The sequence below is a fragment of the Mercenaria mercenaria genome, chromosome 7 (genome assembly GCF_021730395.1).
Source record: "Mercenaria mercenaria strain notata chromosome 7, MADL_Memer_1, whole genome shotgun sequence".
Lineage (NCBI taxonomy): Eukaryota > Metazoa > Mollusca > Bivalvia > Venerida > Veneridae > Mercenaria > Mercenaria mercenaria.
In genome coordinates, this window is record NC_069367.1 from 18,968,191 (window position 1) to 18,985,952 (window position 17,762).

At 37.3% G+C, this 17,762-nt stretch overlaps 1 protein-coding gene across 2 annotated transcripts in view; it reads left to right on the forward strand.

Annotated features, from left to right (window-relative positions):
• The window catches only part of LOC123554806 (FUN14 domain-containing protein 1A-like), a 90,374-nt gene extending 80,654 nt beyond the window's left edge, over nucleotides 1–9,720 (forward strand). For both annotated transcript variants that reach the window (XM_045345155.2, XM_053547719.1), the window contains exon 5: nucleotides 1,297–9,720. In XM_045345155.2, the coding sequence (XP_045201090.1) occupies nucleotides 1,297–1,374 (78 nt within the window). In that variant the 3' untranslated portion in view covers nucleotides 1,375–9,720. The remainder of the gene's footprint in view (nucleotides 1–1,296) is intronic.
• Nucleotides 9,721–17,762: the final 8,042 nt, after the last annotated feature.

Consider the following 17,762-nt stretch of genomic DNA (forward strand, 5'->3'; position numbering starts at 1 on the left):
CTGGTACAATTTTGAAATGACCTACAGAGATGTCCTTTGTGTGTTTCTTGGATGATCTTCTACTAATACATGAAAATTATTATACGCTTGTCTCTGAAAGAGTGGGGCGTATTATGTGAACACCCGTGGCAGCGGGAGGCATCCAAAGCATGTCCGCTCTCTTGTTTGTGGGCATAATATCTCGGCCAAGTTCGATAACCAGCCAAATTGTCCCAGGCACTCTTGGATTATGGCTCTTGAATTACTCGAAAAACTGTGAATTTAGCCTTGTCCGCTCTCTAAGTCGAACAGTTTTCATCTGATCTTCACCAAACTTGTTGACAATGTTTGTGGGCATAATATCTCAGAACAGTCTATTTTTAATATCTTGGCCAAGTTCGATAACCACTCAAATCGCCCAAAGCACCCTTGAATTAGGCCAAATTCGATGACGGGCGTATTTTGTGACAGTCTGGCACTCTTGTTCCAGTTTGTCAATTGCTTGTTGTTGGGTGTGGGTGCAAACAGGTGCCAACATACTTAACTTTACCCAGCTAAATTTCAAAAAAGACTGTTCCATCATTCAATTTAGACAATACCATTCATTATTGGAAGGGATGAAAACGTACTGACTGAATAGCGAACAGTGCAGACCATGATCAGCTTGCATGGACATGCGGGCTTATCTTGGTCTGCAGTGGTTGCAAAGGCAGAACCACTTGCCAGCAGCAGGCTAAAGGTAAAGTGAAGGATTTATGGCTGACTAATGGGCATCTTGTTTGAGAAATGCTTATAATATTATGTCTGTTTTGGAAAAACAGAGGTGTTATGTTGTGGGTGTGTGTCTGTCTGTCTGTGTGTCATATGTGGTGTCTGGAGCTTAACCAGTAACCATTCAGAGTATTGACTTACATCTAAGCATACAGGTAACAATGAGACGATTTGCAGAGTGAATGAACCAGGTCAAAAGTCAGGGTCACAGCCAGGTCAAATCTCTCATAACTTAAAAACCTGTAGGTAGATGGTGATGAGATGGTGTGCAGAGCGCATAGACTTTGGTTAGCCAAAGGTCAAGGTCACAAAATTTGAGTTCAAATCTGTCCTTTGTATTTTGTATCCAGAGTACAACTTCAAAACTATTCAAGGTATTGATTTTAAACTTTGAATATAGGTGGGTGGTGATCAGCTGATTTGAGGAGTGCACCCCCTCCCCCACCCCCTACTTCCTCTGTTCTACAACTGTTTGAATGTTTATTGCCCCACTTTGCAGAGCACTGGTGAAGCAATTTTGTTATTATTTCTCATTTGTTTTTCCAGATATGCAGATTTGCACAAGAGAACATGTTTTTAGCAGGAAGTTTTGCTGGAGGATTTTTCCTTGGTCTTGCTTTTTGATGTCGCAGAACTATGGAGAAAATTTTATCAATTTATACTGGACAAAAGGAGATAAAAGCACCACAGAAAATACTATGTTCCCATTATTTTAGCTTAAATAGCTTACTGTGTGCCAATATCTTAGGAAAAATGTGACTTCTGATGGCATTTTTTGTTAATGCTCAGATATTAGTATAAAAGTGGTCTTTAGGATAAAACATGAATTTTAAAAGGGGCTGTCACCTTCTAGGGTTCCTCATTACAGTGTAATGGGGCCAAAGGTCAAATGTGTGCATTTACAAATAAACTATGCAGCTGTGCACTCATTTTATTAGCCCACCATCATCAGATGGTGGGCTATTGAAATCACTTTGCGTCCGTGGTCCGTCCGTCCGTCATTCCGTCCGTCCGTCCGTTAACAATTTCTCGTTATCGCATCTCAGAAACTACTGGGGGGATTTTGACCAAACTTTGTCAGAATGATGTATTGGTACCATAGTTGTGTCCCCCTGAAAATCAGACTGGTTCAACAATTTATGAGTGAGTTATGGCCCTTTGTTTATTTCTATAATTTACATAGATTTATATAGGGAAAAACTTTGAAAACCTTCTTGTCCAAAACCACAGGGCCTAGGGCTTTGATATTTGGTATGAAGCATCATCTAGTGGTCCTCTACCAAGATGATTCAAATTATTTCTCTGGGGTCAAATATAGCCCCACCCTGGGGGTCACATGGTTTATATAGACTTATATAGGGAAAAAACTTTGAAAAACCTCTTGTTCAAAACCACAGGGCCTAGGGCTTTGATATTTTGTATGTGACATCATCTAGTGGTCTTCGACTAAGATTGTTCAAATTATACCCCTGGGGTCAAATATGGCCCTGCCCCGGGGGTCATATGGTTTACATAGACTTATATAGGGAAAAACTTTGAAAATCTTCTTGTCCAAACCACAAAGCCTAGGGCTTTGATATTTGTAATGTAGCATCATCTAGTGGTTCTCTACCAAGTTTGTTCAAATTATCCCCCTAGGGTCAAATATGGCCCCGCCCCGGGGGTCACATGTTTCATATAGACTTATATAGGGAAAAGCTTTTAAAATCTTCTTGTCAATAACTACAACATTCAAACTTGGACCACATGTATATTTTTGAGTGGCAGATGAACCTTGACACGAGTTGACCTTGATTTTGACCTAGTGACCTACTTTCACATTTCTGTAGCTACAGCCTTCAAATTTGGACCACATGCATAATTTTGTGCACTGGAAAAAACTTTGACCTTGACTTTGACCTACTGACCTACTTTCACATTTTTGAAGGTACAGGCGTCAAATTTGGACCACATGCATAGTTCCGTGTTTCAAAATGAAATTTGACATTGATTTTGACCTTGTGACATACTTTCACATTTCTCAAGCTACAGCCTTCAAATTTGGACCACATGCATAGTTTTGTGTACCGAAAAAAACTTTGACCTTGACATTGACCTGGTGACCTACTTTCACATTTTTTTGTAGGTACAGGCTTCAAATTTGGACCACATGCATAATTTTGGTTTTGAAATGAAATTTGACCTTGATTTTGACCTAGTCACCTACTTTCACATTTTCTCAAGCTATACAGCCTTCAAATTTGGACCACATGCATAGTTTTGTGCACCAGAAAACACTTTGACCTTGACATTGACCAAGTGACCTACTTTCACATTTTTTGTAGGTACAGGCTTCAAATTTGGACCACATGCATAGTTTCGTGTTCGGAAATGAAATTTAACCTTGATTTTGACCTAGTGACCTACTTCCACATTTCTCAAGCTACAGCCTTCAAATTTTGACCACATGCATAGTTTTGTGTATCGAAAAAACTTTGACCTTGACATTGACCTAGTGACCTACTTTCACATTTTTGAAGGTACAGGCTTCAAATTTGGACCATATGCATAGTTTTGTGTTTCGAAATGAAATTTGACCTTGATTTTGACCCAGTGACCTACTTTCACATTTCTCAAGCTACAGCCTTAAAATTTGGACCACATGCATGGTTTTATGTACCGAAACAAACTTTGCCCTTTACATTGACCTAGTGACCTACTTTCACATTTTTGAAGGTACAGGCATCAAATTTAGACCACATGCACAGGATTGTGTACCGAAACAAACTTTGACCTTGCAGGGCTTTTTTTCCCTATGAATCTCCCTCCTGTAAAAGGAGGTAATCCCAATGCCAAAAAGTATGTTTTTTTCCCAAAGTTGAATTTAAAATTTGGAACACTCAAAAATGGCACATTGGTGGGCGCCAAGATCACTCTGTGATCTCTTGTTTTCATATAACCACCTACATCGATTTAAATATTGTGTCTCAAATTTAATGCCCTAAAGTATTTTGTTAATAGAATTGATAATATCAAAAAATATTATATATAATATATATTATGTAAAATTATATATATCTGTTAAAAGTGGCACCCTTGTGATGGCAAAGTGTGTTATACTTGCCATGTTTGTTAATCATTTATACCTGGATCAACTGCAGAAATATTTTTGGTACTGTCATATCCAAGTGTTATTTTAAGGTCATTTCAAGGTCACAGGCATGTCAAAGGTCAAAACTGGACTTTAGAAAACGTACTTCTAATGTATTAAGGATAGCAAAATGGTGCATATGTTAATATTATACTCAACAACTATTCTAACTCCACACATGTTTTTTTCCTTTTATCTTTGACAAATTTTGAACATCCGTCAATATTGTCAATATGAACATGTTAGTTTTATATCAGGTTTGTGACGTCATTAATGACAACAAATGAATGGTTGTCGTGGAATCAAGAAGTACATTTACCTTAATAATTTTCAAATTTTCTCAGCCAAACAAGCAAAATATTTATGATTTTATAAGACTAGTAAAAATGAATATGCAACAAATGATGATAAGCTTTGCATCAAGAAATATGTGCTCGTGTTTTTTTCGTAAAAATATTGCACCGCATATGTAGCGCAAAACCTCAACTGCAGAACTCGCGCATATTTCTCAATACAAATCTGATACTCTGATATCTCTATTAATGCACACTTGCAGAATAGTATCCTCTGTCAGGACAAGGTCATATTCATAATGCCTTGGAGATTGAAGTATTAGCCACAAAATTGTTTAATCCCGCAGATGGCAGTACTTGCCGCTTTGTTTGTTTTGGGTTTAACACCATTTTTCAACAGTATTTCAGTCATGTAACGGCAGGCTGTTAACCTAACTAGTGTTCCTGGATTCTGTACCAGTACAAACCTGTTCTCCGCAACTAACTGCCAACTTCCCCACATGAATTATCAGAGGTGGAGGACAATTGATTTCAGACACAATGTCTTTAATCAAATTGTCATGGGGAACATTCGCTCCACCTGGGGATCAAACTTGCAACCCCGCGATCCATACGCTTTCCCTACTGACTTGCCACTTGGAGACCAGCACCATGTTGCATTCATTCTGTGACATTTTATTTTTGGGTTACCTTATTTGAAATGTCATGGCTCAACGAATGTACTTACAATTGATATCACTTGTTATTTTTAGCTCACCTGTCACAAAGTGACAAGGTGAGCTTTTGTGATCGCGCAGCGTCCGTCGTCCGTCCGTGCGTGCGTAAACTTTTGCTTGTGACCACTCTAGAGGTCACATTTTTCATGGGGTCTTTATGAAAATTGGTCAGAATGCTTATCTTGATGATATCTAGGTCAAGTTCGAAACTGGGTCACATGCGGTCCAAAACTAGGTCAGTATTTCTAAAAATAGAAAAACCTTGTGACCTCTCTAGAGGCCATATTTTTCACAAGATCTTCATGAAAATTGGTCAGAATGTTCACCTTGATGATATCTAGGTCAAGTTTGAAACTGGGTCACGTGGGTTCAAAAACTAGGTCAGTAGGTCTAAAAATAGAAAAACCTTGTGACCTCTCTAGAGGCCATATTCTTCATGAGATCTTCATGAATATTGGTCAGAATGTTCACCTTGATGATATCTAGGTCAAATTCGAAACTGGGTCACATTGGGTCAAAAACTAGGTCAGTAGGTCTAAAAATAGAAAAACCTTGTGACCTCTCTAGAGGCCATATTTCTCAATGGATCTTCATGAAAGTTGGTCAGAATGTTCACCTTGATGATATCTAGGTCAAGTTCGAAACTGGGTCACGTGGGGTCAAAAACTAGGTCAGTAGTTCTAACAAGAGGGCCATGAAGGCCCTGTATCGCTCACCTGACCTATTGACCTAAAGATCATCAAGATCAACATTCTGACCAAGTTTCATTAAGATATGGTCATAAATGTAGCCTCTAAAGTGTTAACTAGCTTTTCCGTTGATTTGACCAGGTGACCTAGTTTTTGCCCCCACATGACCCAGATTTAAACTTGACCTAAAGATCACCAAGATTAACATTCTGATTAAGTTTCAAGAAGATACAGTCATAAATGTGGCCTCTAGAGTGTTAACAAGCTTTTCCTTTGATTTGACCTAGTGACCTAGTTTTTTAACACACCTGACCCAGATTTAAACTTGACCTATAGATCATCAAGATTAACATTCTGACCAAGTTTCATTAAGATATGGTCATAAATGTGGCCTCTAAAGTGTTAACTAGCTATTCCTTTTATTTGACCCCCGTGACCTAGTTTTTGACCCGACATGACCCAGATTCGAACTTGACCTAAAGACCATCAAGTTTAACATTCTGACTAAGTTTCATGAAGATACAGTCATAAAAGTGGCCTCTAGAGTGTTAACAAGCTTTTCCTTTGATATGACCTAGTGACCTAGTTTTTGACTCCATCTGACCCAGATTTAAACTTGACCTAAAGATCATCAAGATTAACATTCTGACCAAGTTTCATTAAGATATGGTCATAAATGTGGCCTCTACAGTGTTAATTAGCTTTTCCTTTGATTTGACCTGGTGACCTAGTTTTTGACCCGACATGACGCAGATTCAAATTTGTCCAAAAGATCATCAAGTTTAACATTCTGACTAAGTTTCATGAAGATATAGTCATAAATGTGGCCTCTAGAGTGTTAACAAGCTTTTCCTTTGATATGACCTAGTGACCTAGTTTTTGACCCCACCTAACCCAGATTTGAAATTGAGCTATAGATCATCAAGATTAACATTTTGACCAAGTTTCATTAAGATATGGTCATAAATGTGGCCTCTACAGTGTAAACTAGCTTTTCATTTGATTTGGCTTGGTGACCTAGTTTTTTATCCTACATGACCCAGATTCAAACTGGACTTTAAGATCATCAATATTAACAATCTGACCAAGTTTCATGAAGATACAGTCATAAATGCGGCTTCTACAGTGTTAACAAGCTTTTCCTTTGATTTGACCTGGTGACCTAGTTTATGAACCCAGATAACCAAATATCGAACTCGTCCAAGATTTTATTAAGGGTAACATTCTGACCAAGTTTCATTAAGACTGGGCCAAAAATGTGACCTCTAGAGTGTTAACAAGCTTTTCCTTTGATTTGACCTGGTGACCTAGTTTTTGACCCCAGATGAACCAATATCCAACTCGTCCAAAATTTTATTGAGGGTAACATCCTGACCAAGTTTCATTAAGATTGGGCCAAAATTGTGACCTCTAGAGTGTTAACAAGCTTTTCCGTTGATTTGACCTTATGACCTAGTTTTTGACCCCAGATGACCCAATATCGAACTCGTCCAAGATTTTATTGAGGGTAACATTCTGACCAAGTTTCATTAAGATTGGGCCAAAAATGTGACCTCTAGAGTGTTAACAAGCTTTTCCTTTGATCTGACCTGATGACCTAGTTTTTGATCCCAGATGATCCAATATCAAACTCGTCCAAGATTTTATTGCGGGTAACATTCTGACCAAGTTTCATTAAGATTGGGCCAAAAATGTGACCTCTAGAGTGTTAACAAGCTTTTCCTTTGATTTGACCTGATGACCTAGTTTTTGATCCCAGATGACCCAATATCGAACTCGTCCAAGATTTTATTGAGGGTAACATTCTGACCAAGTTTCATTAAGATTGGGTCAAAAATGTGACCTCTAGAGTGTTAACAGTCAAATTGTTGACGACGGACGGACGGACGGACGGACGGACGGACGACGGACGACGACGGACGCCGGACACAGGGTGATCACTAAAGCTCACCTTAGAGCACTTCGTGCTCAGGTGAGCTAAAAATAGAAAAACCTTGTGACCTCTCTAGAGGCCATATTTTTCATGAAATCTTCAGGAATATTGGTCAGAATGTTCACCTTGATGATATCTAGGTCAAGTTCGAAACTGGGTCACGTGGGGTCAAAAACTAGGTCAGTAGGTCTAAAAATAGAAAAACCTTGTGACCTCTCTAGAGGCCATATTTCTCAATGGATCTTCATGAAAATTGGTCAGAATGTTTACCTTGATGATATCTAGGTCAAGTTCGTAACTGGGTCACGTGCGGTCAAAAACTAGGTCAGTAGGTCTAAAAATAGAAAAACCTTGTGACCTCTCTAGAGGCCATATTTCTCAATGGAACTTCATGAAAATTGGTCAGAATGTTTACCTTGATGATATCTAGGTCAGATTCGAAACTGGGTCAAGTGCGGTCAAAAACTAGGTCAGTAGGTCTAAAAATAGAAAAACCTTGTGACCTCTCTAGAGGCCATATTTTTCATGAGATCTTCATGAATATTGGTCAGAATGTTCGCCTTGATGATATCTAGGTCAAGTTCGAAACTGGGTCACGTGGGATCAAAAACTAGGTCAGTAGGTCGGAAAATAGAAAAACCTTGTGACCTCTATAGAGGCCATATTTTTCATGAGATCTTCATGACAATTGGTGAGAATGTTCACCTTGATGATATCTAGGTCATGTTTAAAAGTGGGTCACGTGCCTTCAAAAACTAGGTCATTAGGTCAAATAATAGAAAAACCTTGTGACCTCTCTAGAGGCCATATTTTTCAATGGATCTTCATGAAAATTGGTCAGAATTTTTTATCTTGATGATATCTAGGTCACATGTGCTCAAAAACTAGGTCACTGTGTCAAATAATAGAAATAACGACGTCATACTCAGTTCAACACTGGGTCATGTGGGGATAGGTGAGCGATTCAGGACCATCATGGTCCTCTTGTTATTTAACTGAACTGGTCATTAAACAATGTGTCCAATTTTCATTCAGATCTGTAAAAATTTTGGCAGAGATAAAAACAAAGTCAGGTGTGTTAGAAAAGTTGTTGATTATATGATTATAAAATGACACTGCAAATGCATTTCTTGCACTTCGTGCAGCAGTCAAATTTGAATTTAAGCTTTGCACTGACTATAAAAAATATTTACCTATTGTACACTTTTTGAGAAATGTGTGCGAAAGGGAAAATATGGTATGTTTTGAAGAAGAAGACTATGACAGAAAAATGAATTACATATAAATATATAAAAAATTCTCTCATCAACAGTTAAAATCACATTACTGTCAGGTAGCTCAATAAGAAGAGCGCAGTTATAAGGATCGCAGGGTCGTGATTTCGATCCCGGGAGAGGTGTATGTTCTTCATGGCGATTTGATGATAGACATTGTCAGGAGTAGTTTCGTCCTCCACTTCTGAATCATATGGAGAAGTTGGCAGTTACTTGCGAGGAAAAGGCTAGTACTTGTAGAGAATCCAGAAACACTGATTAGGTTAACTGACTGCCATTACATGACTGAAATACTGTTGAAAATAACATTTACATGTATGGAATGCTTCTCCAGCACCTAAAGAAATGATTTCAATACTGGTGATGATTCATTATATGATATATGTTTATGTTAATTTGTCCACGCGGTGATGGTTAAATAGGACCGTTTTAGAGGAAAAACTGAAAGATTGGTCACATTATATGTGTACAGAGTACATGTACTAAACAAAACAGAACAGATCTGTAGGATTTCATCTAGTTAATCTGTACACTATTTCTTTGATTTGCTATAATTTCTTTATTTTTTTACTATAGGTCAGATATTTATCATCATGTTTTATGTATTTGTATGTATTAACTTGCACATTTCAAGCTGTATCATCGAAGAAGCTATTAATGCAATATTTTCATTATTTTATTCTTAAAATTTAGCATGCTATTCCTGTTTCGACTCTTATTATTTTTGGCTTTGTTTCTACACTTCCTCTTCCTCTTCAAAACAGAAGTTGAAAACGAATCAGATCGTAACAATTTACTCATACGACACTTGCTTTCAGACAGGATGTGGACCCTTGATAACATTGTAAAAAAAACCCATAGTATCTTTACACTGAAACATTAGTCATTCGTATGTTTTACAAATAAAAATGTAAAATAAAAACATCAGAAAGGTTGCTTCAGAATTTTTTAGAATAGTAACACTAAGGCACATTCAGTGAAATATTGAAGTCATACCTTCCGATATTTTCATGATTTCTGACATGATGATTGAACTTATCAAAATGATGAAATATGGTGGTTCGAAAGTAACTAAAATGCGTAAAAATAACTTCCTGCAGGATGAGAAGAGCATGAAGAAGAGATATGAAATTCAAAACAATGGATTTATAATGAACAAATACTGCCGATTCAATATGTCAGGCTAAGACTTTTATAGCTTGTGAAGTAGGACTATTATGGGGTTTATTAGTCCCCTACTGGTTGAAAACCAGTTCGGGGACTATAGGAATGCGCTTTTCCGTCCGTCATTCCGCAATTTTGTGTCTGGTCCATAACTCTTGTCATCCATAAAGGGATTTTAATATTACTCGGCACAAATGTTCCCCATGATGAGACGACGTGTCATGCGCAAAACCCGGACCCCTAGCTCAAAGGTCAAGGTCAAAATCAAAGGTCAAAGGTCAACGGCTGTTTTCCTGTCTAGTCCATAACTCTGCCATCCATGAAGGGATTTTAATATTACTAGGCACAAATGTACCTCATAATAGGACGATGTGTCATGCACAACTTTCAGACCCCTAGTTCAATGGTCAAGGTCACACTTGGCAGTCAAATGTTAACATGGCATGAACAGGGTCTGTTTCATGTCTGGTCCATAACTCTGTCATTCGTTAACGGATTTTAATATCACTTGGCACAAATGTTCCCAATGATGAGACGACGTGTCATGTGCAAATCCCGGACCCCTGTCCGGTCTATAACTTTGTCATGCAAAACAGGATTTAAATATCAGTTTGCACAAATATTCCCCTGGATGAGACAACTTGTCATGCGCAAAACCCGGGCCCTTAGCTGCAAGGTCAAGGTCACACTTGGAAGTCAAAGGCCAAAAGGGCTTTTTCCTGTCCAGTCTGTAACTCAACAATCCTTAAAGGGATTTTAATGTTACTTGGCACAAATGTTCACCACCATTAGACGAATTGTCATGCACAAGAACCAGGTCCCTAGTTCTAAGGTCAAGGTCATACTTAAGAGGTCAAAGGTCAAATTCAAGAATGACTTTGTCCGGAACATTTCTTTTCATGCATGGAGAGATTTTGATGTAACTTCGCACAAATGTTCACCACCATGAGGCACCCTTGTTTTAAGAATTACGTCCCTTTGTTGTTACTATAAAATAGATTATGTTGTAACTTTTTTATTACTGGCCATAGGGAAAAATCGAGACCACTTTTCCGTGGTACAACATGCATGTTACATCCAATTTTAGGTGTATTTTGACCTATCACTACCTGGTAAAGAGTTTCTTGTGGACTTATATTCTATAGATTTTTTTTAGGATTTATTTCCCTTTGTTGTTACTATAAATAACTTATATGATAACATTTTATAATCGGCCAAAAAATTCCATATGAAAACAGCTGTAGGTTTTTATATATGCAAATTTTAATCAAAGTGTTTTGTTATAACATATTGTATATATAGTACCATATTGTTTATATATCATTGACAGATATCAGTTCATTATGTTATACTACAGTAGAGAAAATTAGGTGCCTTCCAGTAGGGGACTTTGTATTGCATGGCAATACTTCATTCACTTGTTCATTTTTTATATAAGAGTAAGAAGTCATTTTAGTTCATTCTGGCATTCCACACTTAATTTAATGGAAAATATATTTATTTTTATACATTTTAGGCTACAAAGCATTAGCGCACATATGTTGCATTTTATAACATCAGTATATTCCTTCATGATACATTGATACGTTCACTCTACCTGGTTCTGTAACCAACCAATCGCTAGGAATTCTGAAGGTGTTGTAACAGGAAAACAAACATGCGTTACCCCTTTATTCACAGTCAAAAAGATCATGCTAATAAAATTCGATATACTATAAAATTCACAGCTATTAAGCCTTTTTGAAGTTATGACATCCATAGAACCATCATAAACAATTACTTACAAAATAGTAGATGTTAAAAACACTTTGAAGTTAACCAGTTCTTATAATAGCCTAATGTTAATGTGCAAAGAAATTTTTTTAGCTGATTCGAAAGTATGAATAGTATCATTTTCATGCTAATGGAATGAAAAAACATAACATTTGCAGTTAGGCCAGAGTTTTTTAGCTCACCTGTCACAAAGTGACAAGGTGAGCTATTGTGACTGCTTGATGTCCGTTGTCCATCGTGCATCAACAATTTCTAAAAAAATCATCTTCTTGAAAACCACTGGGCAGAATTACACCAAACTTAACAGGAATGATCATTGGGTAGCCCCCTTTCAAAATTGTTCAAAGAATTGAATTCCATGCAGAACTCTGGTTGCCATGGCAACCGAAAGGAAAAACTTTAAAAATCTTCTTGTCCAAAACCACAGGGCCTAGGGCTTTGATATCTGGTGTGTAGCATCATCTAGTGGTCCTCTACCAAAATTGTTCAAATTTTCCCCAATATTACAAGTTCGAGCTCTACCTGAACACCTTCTATGGCTTGGCCTGACCCCTAGGGCTACCCCAGGAACTTGGGAATGGTCTTAAAATGTAGCCAGGACCCCCAGCTACACATCCATGTATCATATAGTTATATGCTATGGTCATAGAGGCTCGAACCAGGTCGAAAACCAATAAAAACGGTCAATATTACAAGTTCGAGCACTACCTGAACACCTTGTATGGCTTGGCCTGACCCCTAGGGCTACCCCAGGAACTTGGGGATGGTCTTAAAATGTAGCCAGGACCCCAAGCTACACAACCATGTATCATATAGTTATATGCTATGGTCATAGAGGCTCGAACCAGGTCGAAAACCAATAAAAATCCATTAAAAAAAGGCCAATATTACAAGTTCGAGCACTACCTGAACACCTTCTATGGCTTGGCCTGACCCCTAGGGCTACCCCAGGAACTTGGGAATGGTCTTAAAATGTAGCAAGGACCTCCAGCTACACATCCATGTATCATATAGTTATATGCTATGGTCATAGAGGCTCAAACCAGGTCGAAAACCAATAAAAATGCATGAAAATGGCCAATATTACAAGTTCGAGCACTACCTTGAACACCTTCTATGGCTTGGCCTGACCCCTAGGGCTACTGCAGGATCTTGGGAATGGTCTTAAAATGTAGCCATGGTATATTTCTACATGTTTATGTATCATTTGTATGTATGCTTGGTAGTTAGGCTTCACATCAGATGACTAACCTGTCAAAAATGGTCGATTTCTAGGAAAATGACCCTACCGGACCTCCATGTTTTGGGTCCTGTGACTTCAATATGTACTCTAGGAACCTGGTTAGGGTCTTATTTTGTAGCTAGGATGTACATCTACATGTTATATGAATAGTAAAAATATATCTAATACTTAGCTCTCGGAATATATTAAAAATCAATCAAATTTTATAAAAAAAAATACATTATTTTCGGCACATATTCATCAGGTCAAGGTCACGTAAGAAGGTGTCCAAATTTATTTATCATTATTTTATTTTAAAGCCTAAGGTATATACCTTCAAATGATATCTAAAACTTATCTTAGTATTGCCTTTAAGGGTACGAAAAATGACCCCCGACTTTGGGATTTTTTTTTTTGATTTTCTTTTTTTTTTCAGTTTTTCGAAAATGCCCACCCCTACCTCGGTTAACACCCCATAACTTTAGTTTGGGTTTAGATGTTTTATTTTTGTACCCCCCGACAACAGAGTTGTAAGGGGGGGTATACTGGTTTCAGGTTGTCTGTCTGTCTGTCTGTCTGTCCGTCTGTCCGTAGACGCAATCTTGTGCGCACCATCTCTCCTTATCCCCTTGACAGAATTTAATGAAACTTCACACAAGTGATCAGTACCAACAGTAGTTGTGCATGGGGCATGTTAGGTTCTTTTAGAAAAAAAAATTGCAGAGTTATGGGACTTTGTTTTTTTGTTGCTATACTATATACATAGACACAATCTTGTGCGCACCATCTCTCCTCATCCCCTTGACACAATTTAATGAAACATCACACAAGTGATCAGTACCAACAGTAGTTGTGCATGGGGCATGTTAGGTTCTTTTAGAAAAAAAAATTTGCAGAGTTATGGGACTTTGTTTTTTTTGTTACTCTACTATATACATAGACACGACACAATCTTGTGCGCACCATCTCTCCTCATCCCCTTGACACAATTTAATGAAACATCACACAATTGATCAGTACCAACAGTAGTTGTGCATGGGGCATGTTAGGTTCTTTTAGAAAAAAAATTTGCAGAGTTATGGGACTTTGTTTTTTTGTTACTATACTATATACATAGACACAATCTTGTGCGCACCATCTCTCCTCATCCCCTTGACACAATTTAATGAAACTTCACACAAGTGATCAGTAACAACAGTAGTTGTGCATGGGGCATGTTAGGTTCTTTCAGAAAAAAAATTTGCAGAGTTATGGGACTTTGTTTTTTTTTGTTACTATACTATATACATAGACACAATCTTGTGCGCACCATCTCTCCTCATCCCCTTGACACAATTTAATGAAACTTCACACAAGTGATCAGTAACAACAGTAGTTGTGTATGGGGCATGTTAGGTTCTTTCAGCGACAAAAATTGCAGAGTTATGGGACTTTGTTTCTTGTTAACATACTATGTACATGCAGTCTGCATATGCAACCTTGTGCATGCCTAATCTACCAAACCCTTACACACAATTTAATGAAACTTCACACAAGTGATCAGTACCAACCCTAGTTGTGCATGGTGCATGTTACATTCTTTTAGATAAATATTCTGCATAGTTATGGGACTTTGTTTTTTGTTACTATACTGTATACATACAGTCTATATACATACAGTCCACATAATTATGCAATCTTGTGTGCGTCAAATTGCAATGTACTGTGTCAGTGCATATGGGGGGTACATTCATCACCTTTAGTGATAGCTCTAGTTCGAGGCAGTTCCGTCGATGAAATAGATTGAACTTGATTTCCTGCAAAAATAAATAAAATCAGAGACAAAAATTTTTTTTTTCGAAAAATTTCACTAAGCATCGTGTTTTTTTGGGTGAAAAAACATTTTCTCTCAAAATGGGTCATATCATACATCATTCTTTTGGTCTTGATGAGTACATTACAGAAATGTAAATATATAAATACTTATCTTTAAGTTTGAGTGACTTATGACCTACTTAAGTTAAGTAAATGTACCAAAGCATGCACCATCTTTGAGCCCCTACATTAAGCCCAAAGCATATAGATGGGGTATATTTTGTTTTTTTATCCTAAAGTATGATTAAATACCTTTAATTTACAGCACAATTGATGTAAATATCTAAAAAAATAAGCTGGTAAATAAATGGTAAACATAGGGTAAAATTGCGATAAAAAAGTGAACTTTTGCTCATTTTCAAGGGCGATAATTTTTAAAGTAGTGTGGATCTGAGTTATTGCCCCTGATATGTTGGAGAGGGGGACAAACCCTACTCATATACCAAATTTGGTTAAAATCCCTGTATGGAAACGAACTATAATTAAATTTAATCTAAAAATGTGTGATATGTCCCTTTTGGGTATATGCCCAAATTTGGTCATTTTTAGAGGGTTAGCTTAATCTTGTACTTTTTTGACATTTGGGACCCAAACCCTACCAATTATCAAAATTTGGGCTCTAAATACCCATAAATAAAGATTTGACACCCCTATAAAAGAAACACAAACATACCCGTGTCAAATTTTTACTAATTATCACAAGGGCCCATAACTCTGCATGCATGACTTAGTTATCGCCCTTGAGGTAATACACATTTACTGATGAGTTACCTCCACTTGTTATGCAATATTATGAACGAGGGACATATCACACTACTCGGGGGACATATCACACTTTTCCAGGGACATATCGCACTAAATAAGTTTTTCAGGGACATATCACACATGGCCAGGGACATAACACACAAAAAAGTATAACCCTAAACCCTAACCCTATTTTTAGTAACAATGACCTTGACCTTGACACCAGAAACCCCAAAATCAATCCCAAGCTACAACTTTATATAAGTTTTCTATACACCGAGTTTCATCATGATAGCTCATTCCTAAGTTAAGTTATTGACTGGAAACCCTTTTTCTATTTTAATTAACAGTGACCTTGACCATGACCACAGAAACCCCAAAATCAATCCCAGCCTTTGTCTTGATATAAGCTACATACATACCAAGTTTTATTCAAATATCTTTACCGAAACAAAAGTTATTAACCGGAAACACTAGTTTGACGCCGCCGCCCGCCCACCCGACCAACTACATACCCCAATCTAATAACTCTGGTTAAAAAAAGGAAACTACAAAATCTGTAGATATCAGACCAAAAAAAAACTAAACAAAAGAGACAATCTACAACCTCTTAATAAGAATAAAAACACCAACATGCTAGATGTTCCTAATCTGAGAAGGAGTGAATGGTCCAGGAAACAAACTGTCTTGTTCCAGGCAAATTAATAAGCAACTACTAACAACCATTTAGTTGGAATTGATATCAAAATACTTTCCCTACACACCAAGTGGCAAGCTTCAGATATATATATATATGTATGTGCATCAGTGGAATACTTGATGACAGTTGGGTCATAAATTAGTCACTGAATCAGTGCTACCTGAAATTTCAGGTAGGGGCCATAAATCCCCTACAACAAAATGAACAAATGATAAAGCATAACAAATCAGGTGTATATTATAAGAGATATGTCAAAGATCCTTCACTGTATAAAAAAAATCTTGATGAATACATAAGAAATGCACAAATGTGGAAATTGCAAAAAGGAGTTTAAAACATTACAAAAATTGAGGAGACACTTTAGTATACATACCTTTTTTTTTTTGTGAAACGGATATAAATTATTTAATAAGGCAGCCTGTTGTAACAAACTTGGACTTAAAGAAACTACTCAAAAGATGGAGAATGCTGTGTGAAATATTATTAACACTTCAGATTACAATCCCATCTCACCACCATCATCTGGGGAAAAACAAAACCTTTTTCAATCCCTATGCGAGGAGCAGTCACAACTTTAATTACAGCTACAAGACTAAGTGGCAGTGTCAGCCAAACAGCTTTGCCGGCTGAAACTGTGAGGGAATACTCTTTTCCACCACTGCCAGACTTTAGAAGGAAAAGATCGGCAACTCCGCTTCTTGATGAAAAGAGTGAAGCTTTTAGAAGGAAAAGATCGGCAACTCCGCTTCTTGATGAAAAGAGTGAAGCTTGCAGCAGCTGCTGTAACAAAATGGCTCGCCTGGAGGAATCATTCATTTCTCACCAGAGGAATATGGAAGCCATGGTATTGCAATCTAATAACTCTATTTTGCAAGCACTTCATGAATCTCTCAAGTACCAACAAACATTGTTTCAAACATTTCTAGATGGACAAAAAAGGGGCAAACGTGGAAAACGAAAAACCATGTGGTCAAGATGGCAGAGACCACATTGCAAACATTCAAACAGTAGTTACCATACAAGTCAATTGTGTAAATACGCGGCAGCAGTGTTGCCAAAACAATTTTGCCGCATTCGCTCGTTGCGATGAGTGTAACAAGCCCATCCAATGTCTGTCAAGAGCAGTTCTGCACTGGAATCTGAGTAGCACCCTCTGGTACAAAATTAGAACAAGAAAATAAACTGTGGTTGGAATTACTATTAAATGAGACAGTAGAAGATTTAAGAATGTTGAACGTTTCTTCCTATAAATTTTGTGTATTAGGACTATTCATTGTTTAGTAAATATTCATTTAACTATTACACATCCGGAGAAGTTGTGTTTGACTTTTTGAAGTTCAGTGATTATTGTACAAATCCTTTCGGACAGTTTTCAAAATTAATGATATATTTTCTTTGTGTGTTTTCTTTGTAATATGTTTTATTACAATAAATATGTTATGACTTTTGTACAGTTATTTTAGTAACCATGTGTGCAGTTGGTTTGACATTTTGGACAATTTGCAAAAAGAAAATTTAAG